Consider the following 19,112-nt stretch of genomic DNA (forward strand, 5'->3'; position numbering starts at 1 on the left):
AAACTGGGCGTCAAGGCATTCAAGACAGAAAACAGGAGACACTTCTTCACACAGAGAGGCGTCACAATCTGAACAAACTCCCCAGCGATGTGGCTGAAGAAGAGACTGGATAGGATCCTTGGATCACTTAGTTATTAATGGACACCAAACGAGCACCATGGGGTGAATGGCCTCCTCTCGATTGGACACGTTCTTACTTGAAATGCGATATATATATATAGCAGACCTAGACACTATACAAACAAACCATCAAACACAGACACAAATGAGTGAATCTGAAGCTCATACATCTATAGTAACAGCAGTTTAAGAACAACTTACTACCCCTCCTCATGATGAATGACACGCAGTGCTCACGGGGAGCGTCTGGAGGAGGAGACTGCGCATCTGACACAGTTCCCGCTCGCCCTGCAGGCTCCGAGCAGTGCCGCTGCGGCTGCCATGGACCTGCAGGATAACAGCCACACCGCTTGATCGGCTGCTGTGCTGCGAGTCGGTCTGCCAGCTGCCGCTCACGATGAGTGAACACGAGATCTTGGAGATGGACTCGGACCCGGGCGACACGGAGCTGGTGGACGAGGAGCAGTGTGAGTGCTTGTTGGGCAAGTTTTCCTCCGGGGCGAGTGAAGTTGGTGCGCCGGGTTGTGGCCGCAGCTGGGACAGAGACCTGGCGTGTAGTAGCACACCTGTGGGGGAGAGAGAGGGTGAATGAAAGGCGAGATGGGTGCATAAAGTATAAGACAAAAATGCTGTCCTCTGAGTTATTTCTTCATCTGAATTGATAGTGGCATCGTGTGGGTCGGGAGAGGACAGGAGTCAAACAACCCACATGGATAAATCACAGTATGGCGTGCTTTTAGTTTAGGGCGTTTTTCTCCCTAGCTTCCCCCCCACACAGTGCTTCGTAAACCAGCAGCTACAAGTTGTTTCAGTGTGTCGTACTACATTTTTCTTTTTACACGGACACTTATCTGTTTTAAAGTAACAGTGTCAGGAGACTCCCACTCCGAAATGCCAAGTGACCATCCCCGCCCTACAGTAAAACAAGAAACTAACATGAAGTGGATCTCCATCTGAGATCTGTTTATACGCGATGGGTTTGGAGATCATTCACACTTTTAGTTTGCATTGTGAAGGTGGTCTTGTCTTGCCTGGGAGGGGATTTTACTAAGGTCCCCGCAGATAGTGTGTGAAACCAATTATTACTTTACTGGAGGATTCAAAGTGTTGAAATAGTCCTCTGTCCACCATCTACACTTCTGCATCTTTCTTTTTATTCAGAGTTCTGGTAGGAGGTTGTGCCATCACTGTTAAAGTTAAATGACTGTGGGTATGGCTCAGCTAATATATGCATTATGTATATCAAGGTTGACCTGGAGCTGTGGATGAGGAATACATTTCGGATTATTAATTTTTTAAGAACTGAAGAAAAGGGAGGGCATCATCTGTATGTAGGCCTGCACTTCCTGGTTACTATTTTTGCCTGTGTTGCTCAGTGACAAATCTGTTGATATGAGTGGTTAACCATTTGTGCAGAAAAACCTGGATGATTTGTTTTCAAACGATGAGCTATACAGACACTTGCATGTCGCTAATAGTTGCAGGAGTTTATTTAGTCTGTAAAGTGTGTAATACATTTTCTTCAGTCAGGTTCTTGAGACTTGATAACTTACATAAATATTATTTTCAAACAGGAGAAGAAATATCAACTGAGTGTTTATTTTTGTTTTCTACTTACTGAAATATAGAAATAACTTGTTGCCTGCAGAGGTGATAGGGAAGCACATGTAAAATTAGCATAAACATCATGTGTTACCTGTGAGACAACAATGGAAGCAGATAGGCTTGTTGCATTATTTGACACCAGTGAAATATAACAAAGAACAATAACATGTGACTCCTTTAAGTTTCCAAAGAGAGCTTACTATGCATAATTATACTTTCTCCAACATTGTTGCTAGTGCTTTAACTCCATCCTGATTAGTGATTGCACAAGTCCTCAAAACCCTGTATGTCACTGCGTTCGCAGTGTGCACAGACTTGCAAGTCATCGCTTGCCAGGGCTGACTTCACAGATGGTCTAGATATGAGACGTGTTTTTAGTTTTTCTGTTTGTAGATAAAATATGTATTTAGAAAATGTATTCAACAAAAACTCTAATAAAGACTTTTTTAAGACAGGTTTATTTGTCTAGTAGCACAATAAACACTAATAATGGCCCTATGATATATTTATGAGTTGCCAAAGTGGAAACAATATTGGGCAATACCATTATTCATACAGTTATTAGAGCTCATATACAATAATACAATTGTTTTGCACCTTGAAAGAGGCGAGTGGGTCATCCAGTTGAGGTGTGTCTGGGCCAGTCCTGAGATCATTGCTTCCAAACCTAGCTCTGCCACTTTAATGAACGTGATTCAATGTTGTTGTTTTTCCCCCACAGCTGTTAAATGTATCTGCTGGTTTCACAGAACCGCATTAGAAACAGTTACTGAAATTTTAATTAAATTTCTAAGCAGATAATTACAGAGTGCTGTGAAGTTCATAAGCATGATATAAAATCTCAGGGGGTTAGCTGTTAATGCTGTGCATTTTCTTTTCATGACGGTTTAACAAGGCTCTACCAGCTCTTAAGTATACTTTTTTTTTTTTGTCCTCGTTTCAGGGTGTATTGTAATCAGTAGCATCAGGTGCTTCGATTACTTTTTCTTTAATGTTGGTGTTGTGGGTTTGTTTATTTTACAGAAAGTGAATGAATCATATTCATACACAGGTTTGTACTGTGCAGGGAATGACACTACAGTCACAACTATACATATACAAATGTAAAACAAAGGTTGGATGTGAAGTATTGGTGTAACATTTTGGACACAGTTTTACAGCTTACACTGTATTGGTCCCTATCAGTCTTACTAATAGAAAAATGTATTTTCAGTGACTTAGCTAAGAAAGATTTGGATCTGGAGATAAAAGATTTAAAAAGATAAAAGATTAAAATGCGATCGATCTGAGGAAGTAAAGGTAACTATTATTTTCAGTAGTACTTACTAGCCTATTGCTTGGTTAATACTGCTGTAACTTCATTTTGCCTCCACTTCTTCATATATACTTTTATGAATAGCCCAGGCATGTAATTTAATGTTAGGGCCATTGCATTGTAATATACTTTAATTTGTGAAATGTTTAAATAAATTAACACACATCTGAGCATAGATACAGTAAATTGTAGCTTCTATCATCTGGTTAATATAAGGAAAAACAAAATAAACTTTCTTCTGATCGTGGGAAGAAGCTCTTTTAGCAGCCAGAAAGTATGAGTAGACAAACAATGCATGAAAACATTTGAACCTTTTCCCAGAAGTCAAAGGAAATGGCTTGAGTAGAGTTTTAACCAGCCTCTTTTTTTTTTTTTTTATAAAAGAGGGGAAAGTCTGTCACAGAGGATTGACTTCACACTTGCCAGGGCCTGTAAACTGTTCAAATGTTAAAATAACAGGTTTTACATGTTTGAATTTGTCATTTTTGAGGTTCGTCCCCTATATATTTATCAGATATGTTAATAAGTGTAATTAATACATTCTCTGTAACAGAATAAAAGTAGAGCTGTGCCTTATCCCACAGGGTGTTGCTATACTTTAGCAGGGATATATCAACATTTTTAGCTCCACATTATACAGGTGGAGTATGACTTTAGGCTAGGTTGCAGTGGATCAGGTGCAGTATCTTTTGAGTATCTCACACCTAACTCTAACTGCTGCACCTGTATTCCTTATATGCTAAATTGTGCAAAACAAATGTGGAGCCCGGGACCTGAGTTTCAGGCATGCGCCGAAAACATCATGTTTAGTGTAAATGTAAGAAAGTCCTTCACCTTAACACCAGCAGAACAAGTATTACCAGTTTAATACCACTAGTTAATATTTGACAGGTAATCCTCAGGCAAAATACCTAAACTGAACTTAAGTAAAATGCTTTGCCTTTCCCTCCCAGGTTTCCACCGGCTTTGTTGCCTTGTCTAAAGGGAAAGTAGGGGCTGGACTCTCACCTTGCCTTCAAGAGCTCTAGAGATTAATGTTTTTTTATGTCCCACCCCAATCAATCTTTGAATCTTTTTTTATTATAATAAGCTTTAATATATTTGTAGAGATAGACAGACTATAATTTTAAGGTAACCAATCTGAATGCAAAGCAAGGTTCAGTTTCTTAATAAAGTGGATGAGCTGTATGCGTTGTAAGCCAGTGGTTACACCCAGGACTGCTGGAATCGCCATTTGTTTCTTTATTTTCTGAGAAGGACTGAGGAATTCTAGCATCTGGGTTTAATTTGGACGTGGAATTGGGGCCTTTGCCAATCCATTACCAAGTGCTTTGTTTTCAAAACATTGCCATTTGCTTCATCATCCAGTTGAAGATATGATACCCCAAACAGGCTTGCTTTTAAATGCTGTAAAGATTTTTGGTATATAAAATTATAATTTAAACATGTAATTCTTTCCAGTTCAAAGGAATAGTACATATTTAATGTAAAAATATACCGAATTAATTGATCAAGCAGGACATAATCACTCCTAGTTTTTTGCTTCATGTTAATTGATCAGGAATGTAAAATTATTAGTAAACCAGAGATCAGAATACAGAATAAAGAACATTTAACTTGTCTTAATGTTTTAATTACTTTCCTTTTTAAATACTTGATGGAAAAGAAGAATATCAACTGACTAAGTGTATTGTAAAATGTACAGATATATTTATTCAATTTACCTTTTCAGTTTTCCCTTACAAAATACAAAAAACAACAAACACAAAATGATGTAGATCATTTGTGGATGCTTACTGACAATATATCAGTTTGAAGGCTGTGACAAAGGTCAATGGACCAACATGTTTTCTAAGCAATTTTTGTTTTACAGGCCGCAGTGTACAACAGTTTTGCCTTTTGCTTTCAGTTCGTAAATATCTCTTGCATGAAATCAGCAGTTATTTATGTGGTTTTAGAGCGGAGTGGTAAAAAAGGGGCAACTTGTGGTATTGATTTCAACTTGGGCCCTACATGCAGCTGTGTCTGCAGTTTCCTGGGTATGTTATTAAAATATAGGCCTATCTCTTTAAATCATTGCTGTACAACCTGTTACAGTGAGTGCTTTTTGTGACTCATAGACAGGGTTGACTGGTGTGGGGCTCTATTATGGGGAGGGGCAGTACTTTCCGAACAGACCCCTATCTCTCTTTTGTGTAGCTATTTGTTTTATAAAATAATATGATGACAGTAAAAGGCTTTTATTAGTGTACAGATGTCATTGATTCACTTTCTGATAAAAATATAGGGTTTTCTTCTATAGAAATACAATTGTACAGTAATTCCTTTGTGGGTTGCCTTCTTGTTGCTTTTTGTGTTTAGGGCTGTTGATATATTGAAATGACAAATGGCAGGAACTGGGGATGAGGAGATAAATGTGAGGTAGTTTGGAAATTTATATGGAAATTGTTGTTTCTAGAATACCAACAAAATTAAGAGAAATACTAAAAGCTCATTTAGTCAGTAGAAGTAGTATCAAAAACTATTCAGCGTCTGACTGAGTTTAGCATGTAGCATTTTTCTCTGTTTTCCAATTAATCCGATATAGGCTGAAATAAATCATAATACATTTTCTTCCAATGAAAAGATTGCTGATCTGTGCCTTCGGCCTGGGAGAACAGCTGAAGTCTCCCGTGTTCCTGACATGGAGAAGGAGAATGTTCTGGGTGACCAGACAAACTATGTTAAGCCTTTGTTAGAAAGACGGGGAAAATAAAAGCCAGATCCCAGGTATTTCAAATACTTGTTAAATATGTAGCCCTTCAATGGTTTTTAGAACTAATTTCAGTGACCTGTGGGGTTTCCTTATGGGGCAAAGCAAAAAACAACCACAACAAAAGGCACCATATCCACGGAAACAGCTCTTCCGGTTATTTCCATGGGTGTGTCCAGTCCAGTCCGCTTAATCCAGTTAATGGTTCAAGCCCCCTCCCGTGCTTGTTTTAAAATGCCAGAATAGTAGTAGTAGTAGTATAAGTTATAATAATTGCCACTCTCTGTAGCCTCTCAGGGGAGATATTTTACTTTACCTACCTTTGATATCTATATTGTGTGTCAGTCAAAAGTGTACAAAGCCCCGTCTTAAATCAATATCGGTATCAATACATTTATTCTAGTCCACAAACTTTAAATAAAGATATAACTGATGAAAAAATATATAGGCCTAGTCTAATTAACAATGTGTTTCTAAATAAATCGCCAAATACAATTGAAGTGTGAACACTTTCTAATACAATTGTATCCAATTGTGTTTTATTTTAGACTATGGAATTAGTGTGTAGCACAAAATGTCCTTAAACTGTCATCAGATGTGTATGACTATTTACCCAGAGTAACAGTGGCCTTCTGGGTGTGTTTGATGTCAGATCCACAGAGTGTCTCTTGAGTTAAAAGCCTGTCTGTTCTGCATTCAGAGGAACCGGAACTGCACTTGAAAAACCACAATAAACTGACATGTGCCTATTCGAAAGCAATTTGAGCAACACAACATCAAATCATTAATCTTTAAAATCATTCATCTTTTGAAATAATGGATGTAAATGTATTATTTGTATGTTTCCCTTTAGAGCAAAAACTATTTTTTTAATTTTATTCTTTAGATTCTAAAACAGTGATAGGAATGCCTTTTTAGTTGGATTTGTCTTTCTCCTCATTCCCTCTAAACAATAGTGAGTGATTTGGCTCCTGAGCAGATGTCCAACATTTATGCTTGATTTGGGAATAATTGTAGTGGTAACTACAGTAAATTGATTTAGTCCATACTGCAGAGTATCAGTTTAACATATATCATGTGCTTCTCTGTATATTCAATTAGTGTCCTTCACATGAAGAAACAGAAGTGTTGTCAAGCAAAAAATAAGTCACTGAAAGTTCAAGGTCGTCTTTGCTTTTTTGAGAAACCTAAAGTATGATCACTTCAGCCATCTTAGAATATTTAAGCTCCTATATTGTAATTGGGCAGATATGCACATTTTGAAGATCAGTTTGCGTTGATTAACAAATATTCTGTCAGTGCATTCTGACTGTGTTTTCCTTAGGTGACTCAAAGGTTTGTGCTTTCTGTGCTTTCTTGGGCTGCTTGTGTAATTTACCCCATTATTCTGTTCAGAGGTAGAGTAAAAACAAAGGAAAGGACACTGCCAGAGGCTGAATTAATCGTGGTGTCATGAAGTAACTATTTGCATGATTACAATCCTGTCCTTCCTCGAATCAGACAAAGTATTTTATATTCACTCGTTACACGTTTTCTGCTTATTAACGCTGCTGAGGTCTCCATGTTCATGCGTACCTACTTTGAGATCTGTGAACACATGAATGAGCCAGAGGTTTCCTATAGGGAGGTTTGTCAAGTCTCTAATCAGAGCATGTTGCGTTTTCACTCAACATGAATGTTGTTGACTTGCTTGAACCTTTATGTTGGTCATTTTTCAACTATTCTGAATCCCTTGACTTTGGCTTCTAATGATATCACATATTGACCTACTTCATGCATATCTGACCCTTAACTCTTAAACCCTCAACACAAACTGGCATATTTTAGTCTGACCGCATTGCATCCAACATTTCTTTTTTTTATTATTATACCTACCTATGTAACATGTCAGGTCATGTAAAAAGCTGAATATCTTTAAGTGGATGCGCTTGTGAATGGTGTGTTTAAATAACAATAAGCTGCTTCAATTTTTTGCTAAGAGAGAAGCCATAGAATTGCATCACTGAGTATATGAAACAGCTGGTTTGTCATATGTAGTCTTGTTGTAGTATATAGCAATTCACAATCTAAAGATAATAAAGAACAACAACAGAGAGAGGCAGACACAAATATAGAGTTTGGTGGTGTAGGTTGCCAGTGCAGATGGCATGAAATACTCCAACACAATTATTATATCTGTTTTCATTTTTTTTTCAGTATACAGCCAAGATTTTCTAACAACCTATGCAGCAGTACGGGAGGGAGAAGGCATGTTCAAGACAGAAATGGTGAGTTCTTAAAAAACATTTACAAAGCTGAGTGCTTAAATCATTTTTATTTTTTTACACCTCTGGAATTAGTTGATTCAGTTAAATCTTGAATGATTATGAAATACATCTAATTCAAATTTGGTTGCAAGAAAGCTTACAATAATACTATTTCTTATCAATTAACCTGACAGTGTAGTTATAAGTTCATGTTATTTCAATAAATAGTTGAAAGGGCAGAATGCAAGCCAATAGGGTTTTATATGACATTTTAAACACCCTAGTTTAACAACATTTTCTGTTAAAAAGCACATCTAAGAAAATGAGGGATTCAGAGCTTGGTTTTTGTTTGTACTACAATTATGATTAGGTTTAATTTTAATACATATTATTAAAATGCGTCCTCAATGGAAATTCTGTTTTTGGCGAATAAAAATAGACAATCCTCAAACAGTGTGTCTGGATGGTTTTCTCCCATCAGGGTGGCTTCGTTGCAATAGTATTCAGATGAAAGTGTGAAGAAATGCAAATTTGTAGTAAAATTTAAACTGTGGTATTAAAATACATTTTCCAAGCAGAATATATCCACACTAAATCATCCCCACCTACATGCAATTCTTGTGTGTCTAGTTGCAATGCAAGGTCGTAGTAATGTGCATTAACAGTGACCTGGGAAAATTGTATAGGTACAACAAGAGGTAATTTTCTGGAATCGCTAGAATATGTCACCCTTTTGCGGCGATATGCACCTTTGATTCGCACCACTGCTTTCTTTTAATGATTCTCGAAATGAATACACTCCAAGTACTGCGTTTCACTGTTGGAGTACAATGGATACTGCATGATATTTTATTGTCAGTCTTGGTAGCATGTGACTGCCTTTCAAAGCTTTGTTATTAATTTAGTTACCTTCTTTTGCCGATATAAGTAGGTATGTAATGACCTGCGTATGTAATGACCTGCATATGTAATAACACCACCCTCCCACTACCATGAAAGTTAAAACGAAAGATACTTCTGCGCTGGTCCCATCTGCTTTTCCACTTCTACCTCGGGCAAAATGAAACTTTGCAAAGCTGACTAGTTTCACGACTACTTGTTTGTTTCCCAAAATCCTTCCAAGCAAAACCAATGGTTTTACCCACAATATTGCAGTAGCCCTGCTATTTGCTTCTACTGATCCCAGGATTGTGTAATTCACCTCACCTAACTATATTGAGCATTGCAAGACTGATTCATGGTTAAGGTTTGTTTTACATAGGCAGATAGACTAATCAATGCCAATTAAAGCAACCCATTTGGAGTATACTGCACATTCACCGCAGCAAAGCGAGGGAAACGTTGAAAGATGTAGGGGACAGAATCCATACACACAGTTACAGTATACCTTGTATATCAAAGGAAAAAATATTGTTTGTAAATTGTAAATCTATTTGACATTTTCAATGGCAACGGACACATTCTCAAGTGGCATCTTTGTGTAGAAACCTTATTTTTTTGTATATGTTCATTATTTTTTCTGATGTAGTCTCTACTGATCCATTATGGGGGAAAATAGTTTAAAAGATAAGATGTTAGATGTGCAGAACATAAAGTCTATAATAAACAAGATAGATAAAAGGAATCTGCAAGTACTTTAAAATACAAATTGAATACTTTACTTGTGTCTGGAATAAAACAACTCTCTGGTTCAGATAAGTCTGTTCAAACTACTTTTCATTTACTGTAGAAGTTGCCTAAATATTGCCTGCAAATACAAATTATTATTGTTGCAGATGTCGTGTTTGCATTTGTGCTGTGGTTTTTTAGTTTCCTTGCGTCTGTATGCAAAGTGATGTTATGTTAACAATAGGCTTATTTACTATTATGACTAGAGGTCGACCGATAGTGGATTTTCAAAACTGATACCAATAACAAGAATAAGGGTTGGGGGAAAAGCCGATTAATTGGATGATTTTTTAATATATTTTTTCCCTTTTTAATCAATATATTACATAAAATATATAGTACTCAAATTGCAACAGTTTGAACTGTATTATATAAAAAAATAAGAGTATGAACTAAAATATAGTATAGAATATAATAAGTAACAAATAAAATAGATCAATTCCAAATAAATGATAAAATAGCAGTAGGGAGTTTGGAAAGGTTTTGAAAAAATTACAGCATTAAAAATATTTTTTTAACACAGCAATTGTTATTCTTCACAACTAAACTACTTAGGGAACATAATATTGATTGTACTTCCCAATCAAATAAAGGGTATAATCCTCTTGGAAACCGAGTATTTCTTTGGTAGAAGAAATTATCCGGTATATTTTGCTGTCTGAAAGCTCTAAAATATCTGCAGATTTTTGGGATATAAGTGCTAAGTAGCTATTTATAATACTGACAGTCATAAACAAAGTATCTTCCATTTTATTTTGTTTGTTTTCAATGTTTGATTGACTGTATTGACAACCTGTATGCGTTTCAGCTTTCAGCTGAAGTTGTTAAGCGCGCATTTGAAGTTCCAGCCAAGCAGCGCCTGCACGCTGAGCCAGTCAGTGATGGTTTTCATTTCACCAATAGAGGCTGTGTTAATCCCCTATAACAAGGATATTAATGCGTACAACCCCAAAAAACTATCGGCCATTATCAGCGTTCATTTTTGACGATTTCACGATAGTTTCAAAGCTGTTATCGGACAACCAATTTAATTATGACTAATATATTCATGCAGATAGCATAGATATACACAGCTTGCTTTTATGTATGAAAATAGGCATATTCAGTTCATATTATTCATATTATTATTGTACACCATTCTAGGCTTTAAATACAAAAATATGTACAAGACCAATAAGATGATAGAAATGCATTACTTGTCTGACAGCCTGTTGAGGAATTAAGTCAGTTGGCATAATTGCCAGCAATAGAATAGTTTATCCAGGTATTTTCCCAGGCGATTAACAGGAATGCAAACAATATGAAGTACAAAAGACAACAAAATAATGTATATACTTTTCCAATGGTGTCGTTGTTTTGTGTCTTGTACTTTCTGTAATTCAAACTTGATGTTCATCAGTAAGAAACCCAGGGGTTTGGTATTGTGACATGAATGGTCGCATAAGTAAAGCCAATAAAAACTGTCATTTTTGTTTGTTGTCAGGGTGTGTACTATAATTTAGTTACCATGGAAGTGAAGAAGGGGTGGGAACTTCATGGTTAGGTATCCTTTTATCTTTCTGATAGAGGTAACTTCCCACCTGAAGATTGTGATCTTGACTAGGATACAGTACTTGGCTGGATTCACTTTGCAGGATTCAAATTCTCTGGATTTCTTTATCGACTGGTAGTTCCCAATGCTCCAACACAGTAAGAAGTATAACATTATGGAAGAAGATCATATAAGTGAGGATGTAGAGTTACCGGATATTCACTGTTCTTATCCACAGACGGAGTTCAACAATGAGACGGACTCTCTGTTCTTTGTTGATGGAAAAAGGAGGATTGATTTTGTGTTGGTCTATGAGGATGAGGAAAAGAAGGAATATGAGAAACGACAGGTACATCAGAGACGAAAAGTAAGTTGGCTTCTGCTACTACTTGAACGACAAAATAAATGGATTGTTTACAACTAAAAGTCTGCTTCTGCCTTTCCTGAAGTAAGTTCTGATGGGTATTGCATTGCACACCATACCTGCTGTGATGATATTTTAATTTCTCAATTGCCACTATTAAGGCTTTAGCCAAAATCCTACTTTTTGGACAAAAATCATTGTTTCAGCTTAATACTGTATGAGCAAGGAGGTCAGTTTGACTTGAAAACGTAAGACATTGTACAGTCTTATTTTTGCTCAAAAGGTTATACAACATCATAACTTGGTCTAAACAACTTGAATCTTTACAGTTTTCTGTATGCTGAAGCGGTGCTCAACAAACTCAAAGTATATAATTGAAAAATCTGCATAGTTTCATGTTATTAAATTAAATTACATTAATTGCTGAATAACAGGTTTCAAAATAAGGGCGTGAATGGTCATGGACAATGATAAATATACGCTCAGCTCTGTGTTAATATACCTCACAATGGCCGCATTTCCCCATTTCACATCACTGTTTACAGCAATTTAAATGGCACACAAAGTTGCTGGACTTGTTATCGCCTCAAGCATGAGTTTTGCAAACACAAAATGGTATGATTGATGCTCCCTGCTTTTGTGTTAACTTTAGAAATGCTGGCACCTGTGTTCATAAATTAAAGTTTCTATTGCTTTATTGACAAATGGCGTTCAAAACTTTCCAGATGTCCTGCACGAAGTAGAACTCGATCACTGACAAGTAGTTTTCATGGCTATGGAAAATGATTTTTGGCTTTAATGTCATCCCGTTTGTTGTTTATTTCTTCCACAGAGAAAAAGGGAGTATTTTGAAGCAAGCTTGATCAAAATGGGATTAGAATTGGAAGGGGTGAGATCTGTAAGTGAATGAGGGATATTTTGTCATAACAGTCATTTCATAAAGCAGCAAAACAGATATTGAGAAACCTTTTGCCTCAAGTTTCCAGTCCCTTTATATTACCTTACAAGCTGCACTGACTTTGAGGAAGCCTAAAACTGTGCATCACTCAAATGTGTTATGTTGTACAGTACTATGCAAAAGTTTTAGGCCAGTGTGAAAGTGCTGTAAAGTAAGAATGCTTTCAAAAATAGACATGTTAATAGATTATATTTATCAATTAACTAAATGCAAAGTGAGTGAACAGAAGAAAAATCTACATCAAATCCATATTTGGTGTGACCACTCTTTGCCTTCAAAACAGCATCAATTCTTCTAGGTACACTTGCACACAGTTTTTGAAGGAACTTGGCAGGTAGGTGGGTCCAAACATCTTGGAGAACTAACCACAGTTCTTCTGTGGATTTAGGCAGCCTCCGTTGCTTCTCAATGATGTTGAGATCAGGGCTCTGTGGGGGCCATACCATCACTTCCAGGACTCCTTGTTCTTCTTTACGCTGAAGATAGTTCTTCATGACTGTCGCTGCATGTTTGGGGTTATTGTCATGCTGCAGAATACATTTGGGGCCAATCAGATGACTCCCTGATGGTATTTCATGATGGTTAAGTATCTGCCTGTACTTCTCCGCATTGAGGAGACCATTAATTCTGACCAAATTCCCAACTCCGTTTGCAGAAATGCAGCCCCAAACTTGCAAGGAACCTCCACCATGCTTCACTGTTGCCTGCAGACACTCATTCACTCACTCCAGCGCTTCGGTGAACAAACTGCCTTCTGCTTCAGCCAAATATTTCACATTTTGACTCATCAGTCCAGAGCACCTGCTGCCATTTTTCTGCACCCCAGTTCCTGTGTTTTCGTGCATAGTTGAGTCGACTGGCCTTGTTGCCACATCAGAGGTATGGCTTTTTGGCTGCAAGTCTTCCATGACGGCCACTTCTGACCAGAGTTCTCCGGACAGTAGATGGGTGTACCAGGGTCCAACTGTTTTCTGCCAATTCTGAGCTGATGGCACTGCTGGACATCTTCCGATTGCGAAGGGAAGTAAGCATGATGTGTCTTTCATGTGCTGCAGTAAGTTTCCTTGGCCGACCAACGTCCTCAACGTTGTTCGTTTCTTTGTGCTTCTTCAAAAGAGCTTGGACAGCACATCTGGAAACCCCTGTCTGCCTTGAAATGTCTGCCTGGGAGAGACCTTGCTGATGCAGTGACTACCTTGTGTCTTGTTGCTGTGCTCAGTCTTGCCCTGGTGTATGACTTTTGACAGTAAACTGTGTTCAGCAGCCTCACCTTGTTAGCTGAGTTTGGCTGTTCCTCACCCAGTTTAATTCCTCCTACACAGCTGTTTCTGTTTCAGTTAATGATTGTGTTTCAATCTACATATTGAATTGAAGATCATTAGCACCTGTTTGGTATAATTGTTTAATCAGACACCTGACTATATACCTACAAAATCGCTGTCTTTGTGCAAGTGTACCTAGAGGAATTGATGCTGTTTTGAAGGCAAAGGGTGGTCACACCAAATATGCATTTGATTTCGATTTTTCTTCTGTTCACTCACTTTGCATTTAGTTAATTGATAAATATAATCTATGAACATGTCTGTTTTTGAAAGCATTCTTACTTTACAGCATTTTTTTCACACCTGCCTAAAACTTTTGCACAGTACTGTATATTATTATTATTATTATTATTATTATTATTATTATTATTATTATTATTATTTTATTTATTTCTTGGCAGATGTCCTGTTACTTCTTTATCATACATTTTAAGAACCAATGAATGTGAAATACTGGCAAATGCAAATGGTAGTATTATGGGACTATAGAAATTAGGTATTTTAGTAGTGTGCAAATGAAATGCCTAATACATTTTATTTTAAATTATGTAAATGTTAAAATATCTGGTGCCAAATGCATTTTGTAACTTGTGCTACAGAAAACAAATAAGGAGGGGGGGGACAACCATTTCAATTATTTGTTATTCTTCTTTCCCCAAGGTAGTGGATGAAAAGATTATTTTTGTGAAGGTCCACGCACCCTGGGACGTCCTTTGCACATACGCAGAGGTGCTACATATCAAACTACCCATTGAGGCAAATGATCTGGCATCCAAAGAGTCCCCCTTCAACTGCTTTACCAAATGCTTCTACCCCAGCGAAGAACTGATCAAACCCGAGGCTGAGTATTTCACTGCCCCCTTCGAGAAGGACAGGATAGAATACTTCCACGTGACAGATCGCGATACGTTCTTCACTCCTTCCATGAGGAGCCGAATGGTGAGTTCAGAAAGCACGTTGGCAGGGCTTTCATTCTCCTCTTCGTCAATGAAGCCGCTTCAGATGGCAGATTTAGCAGCTTTGATTAACTTCAGTGATTCCCAACCTCACTCAACCAAGATTAAAACTTGCTGCCATTTTTCTAACTCCAGTTAAACTCCCCAGATCATTTTCTAAAGCAGATCTTGAATGAAGAAAAAATAATTCCAGATTCTGTTCCAGATTTGGAAGACATAACAGAATGATGGAATAGAGATTGTTTGAAACTAACGGCATCATTACTATGATTGTGATTTTATTATTGTTGTTGTTGTTGTTGTAATTATTATAATACACGTTTTGTCTTTTACATATTCTAATACTGGTGACTGTCTGTACTATTTGCTAGGTATACTATATTCTCAGCCGTGCCCCTTATGAGGTGAGAGGCAAAATAACAAAATTTGGCATCACCAAACTGCTGGACGGTGGTGTGTACAAGGCTGCCTACCCACTACATGATGTGAGTCTGTCTCTTTTATTTTAAACACTGTGTGATACAGAAGTGTAACCTTCATAATATATACAATGCAGCACTTTTTTTAATAATCCTTTTTATTACATTTTTCCTTCCTATCAATTGTGAGTCATTATGGCATGTGATATCTGAACCTTCATGGGAATAGATTGATGTATTAAACAGTTAAATAATATGACGCATTATCCACATTCTGTATCGTAGAACTTACTTTGAGTTGATATGAATGAATTAAAAAACACAAGGAGGGTTAAAAACAAATGTCATTTGGCCATTCTTAGTCGTTTGTTTTTCAAAAGCGCCAGATGTTTCCTGAAGGACAGTCAGTTTGAACTACATGGCTGGTATCCTAATTTACATTTAAGAAAATAGTCTTTGGGTGGATTTGATCTATTCTATTAAGGAGTTTGAAGAGCTGACAGTATTCTAAAAGTGCAATGTATAATTTTAACATCACTTCCCTATTTCTTAATTCTGCACTTTTCATTGTAAACAAAAGCATCCTGTTCACCACATTGTCTAGATGACAATTGACAAATCAACATCCTTTTAATAGTTTCCTTCTTGCACCCTTTAGATATATACCATTCCTACATGTAGTACTTTGCATATTCAGCATCATTCAATATGATTAAAACATCCATTACCGTGACTCATTATTTCTTATCGTGTAATGTTTTCAGTCTGTTGAAGCTGATCTGAAACTGGTTTAACTGGCTTAATTGGGAGAATATCAGCCCAATGGTTTATTCATGATTATTAATTCCAAGAGGAAATGCTCTGTATAAAAGGACACACATTCTAATTATGCTTTCCTTCTTGTATAAGATTATTCAGTTCAGTACAGTTTGTGCCTACTAGCCTATTCAAGTAAGGACATTTTACTTTAATATTGTTTGGTTTGCATTGAGAAACAAGACAAGTTTCTTCTATCTTACAGTATCATTCATTTGTACTTGGCCAGGATCCTAGATAATCTGAAAAACTGGTTTTAACCAGCTGCAGCTCCAGTCATGATTTTTTTGTTTCAAACATGTGGGCAAAAGTGTTATTACTAATAACACCTCTCAAAGTTTTCATGACCCTTAACTGGACTATATTGTGTAATAGCCATAACTACACTGCTGCTTTACAGAAATTAAAGTATTTGTTGTAACTTCTATTACAGTGCAGATTCAATGTTAAGTCTGAAGACAAAAACTGCCCCAATGAACGCTACCTCTTGTATAAAGAATGGGCTCACCCTCTGAGCTTCTATAAGATGCAGCCTTTGGATCTAATAAGGTATCATAAATCTGTTACCAAGAGTTATCCATTACAACCTGGGAATAAAATGATTCATAATAAATACAATGATTTTAAGTTATACTGTAGTCATTTAAAGTGGAGATTTTTTTCTAACAGAAGTAAATGTTTTACTCAGTAATATGCTGAGTATTTTAAAGCACTGACATAATCATATTTTGTAGCCTCCTGTTTATCATTGCTGAAGATTTGTCATAGATTATACACATATGCTGATCATGGATAAACTGAATTTGATCACTGCCTTGCTGATCCCATTTTAACTAAGTTTGTTCTGATGTGTTGTCTGATTTAGCTTCCAGTGTATTTCTCCAAGGTTTCTCATTGTGCATTGTTCCTCCAGGGCCATATTAAACAATTTCCCCATATTTAGGCTGCAGATACGCCTTAAATATTATTGACTTATAGGCAAGTCATGAACAGACAAAAATTAAGATAGACAAGTACAACTTGTAAATATATTGTACTTTGCTTATTTATGTATTAAAGATTTGTGATGTTTAGATGCTTGGTTTTCAGACTGTACAACAAATAAGCGCTATGCTGTTTCTCACAGGAAGTATTATGGAGAAAAGATCAGCATCTATTTTGCTTGGCTCGGCTTCTACACAAAAATGCTGGCCTTCGCAGCAGTGGTGGGTCTCGGCTGCTTTATTTATGGATACCAAACCCAGGAGACGAGTACGTGGAGGTATTCAAAAAAATTGTTTTAGTATTCTCCCTAGAATACCAATGGATGTATACCCATATAACATCTTATGGAAAATTCTGTTATAAACATGCATTACAGAGATGTAAGAGCATATGGTGGGAATCCCAAAAATGTAGCTTTGCGCAACACCACTGGTGACTACAGTTATTAAGTGACTTACCTTTTTGATCTTTGCATTGTTCACAGCCTGATAAGATTTCTAAGTTTACTTTGAATTCCTTAGCACACACTTCAGGGCAGAAATATCCTCTATAGAATTGCTGTGTGGAATACATATAGAGCCTTACATCTTGAAAGTGAGGAGACTAGCATCATAATGCATATGAAAATACACATAAATAGAAACACATTATGCTGTTATGATAACGAATGTCATGGTTTCTAGAGTCCACTAGTTGCTCTATTAAATATTTATGTTTGTTGATTTTCTTTTCAATCATCACTAATTAATTAGTAAAGGTCTGTACATTATTATGATGCATTTTATTTTTTATATATTTTGACATTCTTTTCCAAATTCATGATTTGATGTCTCTAATATATTGGAACTGAAAATACATGAAAAATGATCCCATGTACCATAATCCAAGACATGAACGTATCTACTAGATTAGCATTCATAATCTTGCCCTGTATAGAGTAGAAAATAATAGCAACATAAGTTTGTGTTTCGTTCTGTGACACCGGCATCCTTAAAAAAAAAACAAATCTAACTTCCAACTTATACTCTCACTTCATGAACTGAGGGCAGTTTTGATTTGTTCTTTTGTGCTTTGCTTCAGCCATGCGTCAAAAGGCATTTTTTATGTAACAAGTTTCAGTTAAGGAATGAGTGAAAAATATTTGTGTTTTCCCCCAAAGTCAAGAGGTGTGTGATCCTAACATCGGTGGCAGTATTATCATGTGTCCACAGTGTGACCAGGAATGCGCCTACTGGAGGCTAAACAGCACCTGCGAGTCCTCAAAGGTAGGTTTCTCTGTCACTCTTAATGTGTGAGTACTAATTACACAACAGTTCATGTGTGAATCAAGTATTTATACACTTATACTCTTCTAAATCCACGGATATGGAAAACTATGTTGAAAATACAGAATTGAATAGTTGTATTAATTTTATTTGAGCAAGTGCCAGCTTGCTGTTATAAATGTTGAAAAAGTGTGTCCTGTTTTTTGTGCATAGTCTTTTTAGTTGATCTATGTATTTTAAGGGCTAATGTGAGTAAAATCCCATGCAGTTTGTTGCTAAAGTAAGAATACTTAATGTGATTATCTTGGATGAGAAACGTAATATGGAATATTTACTTAAGAAGCCAAACTGGCTGCCTTGTAGGAAAATAACTTGACTCCTGAGAAGCATGCCGATGGCTTGGTTCTGAATTGTTCTCAGTTCTCTGAAGCATTTGTTCCCTTAGATATTTAGTTACCAAACTGTATTGATTGATTCAATTTTATATGATGAAATTGAATGCTTGCAGTCCTAAGCACAAGCTCAGAACATTAGTTATTTGCAATAAACCCATTTAGTTTAAATACAAATGACATAATTTATTTTATGAATCTTTTTGATTTATTATGTTTTCATACATTTGAGTTGGTTATATTCCGGGCATGAGTGTTGAGTATCCATTTTGTATGTATTTCAGAAACTCTGCATATTTGACAGTTTTGGGACACTAGTTTTTGCCATATTCATGGCAATTTGGGGTGAGTTTAAAAATATCATAACAAGCTTCTGTTTTTTAATTTGTGTATAGTAGT

The 19,112-nt window shown here is 36.5% G+C and overlaps 1 protein-coding gene across 1 annotated transcript in view; it reads left to right on the forward strand.

Annotated features, from left to right (window-relative positions):
• Positions 1-388: 388 nt before the first annotated feature.
• The window catches only part of ano6 (anoctamin 6), a 32,510-nt gene continuing 13,786 nt past the window's right edge, over positions 389-19,112 (forward strand). The window contains exons 1-10 of the mRNA XM_066687108.1: positions 389-587; positions 7,989-8,059; positions 11,476-11,604; positions 12,434-12,499; positions 14,542-14,820; positions 15,209-15,322; positions 16,506-16,621; positions 17,199-17,333; positions 18,216-18,321; positions 18,998-19,058. Of these exons, the coding sequence (XP_066543205.1) occupies positions 518-587; positions 7,989-8,059; positions 11,476-11,604; positions 12,434-12,499; positions 14,542-14,820; positions 15,209-15,322; positions 16,506-16,621; positions 17,199-17,333; positions 18,216-18,321; positions 18,998-19,058 (1,147 nt within the window). The 5' untranslated portion in view covers positions 389-517. The remainder of the gene's footprint in view (positions 588-7,988; positions 8,060-11,475; positions 11,605-12,433; positions 12,500-14,541; positions 14,821-15,208; positions 15,323-16,505; positions 16,622-17,198; positions 17,334-18,215; positions 18,322-18,997; positions 19,059-19,112) is intronic.

This window comes from Amia ocellicauda, chromosome 15 (genome assembly GCF_036373705.1).
Source record: "Amia ocellicauda isolate fAmiCal2 chromosome 15, fAmiCal2.hap1, whole genome shotgun sequence".
Taxonomy (NCBI): Eukaryota; Metazoa; Chordata; class Actinopteri; order Amiiformes; family Amiidae; genus Amia; species Amia ocellicauda.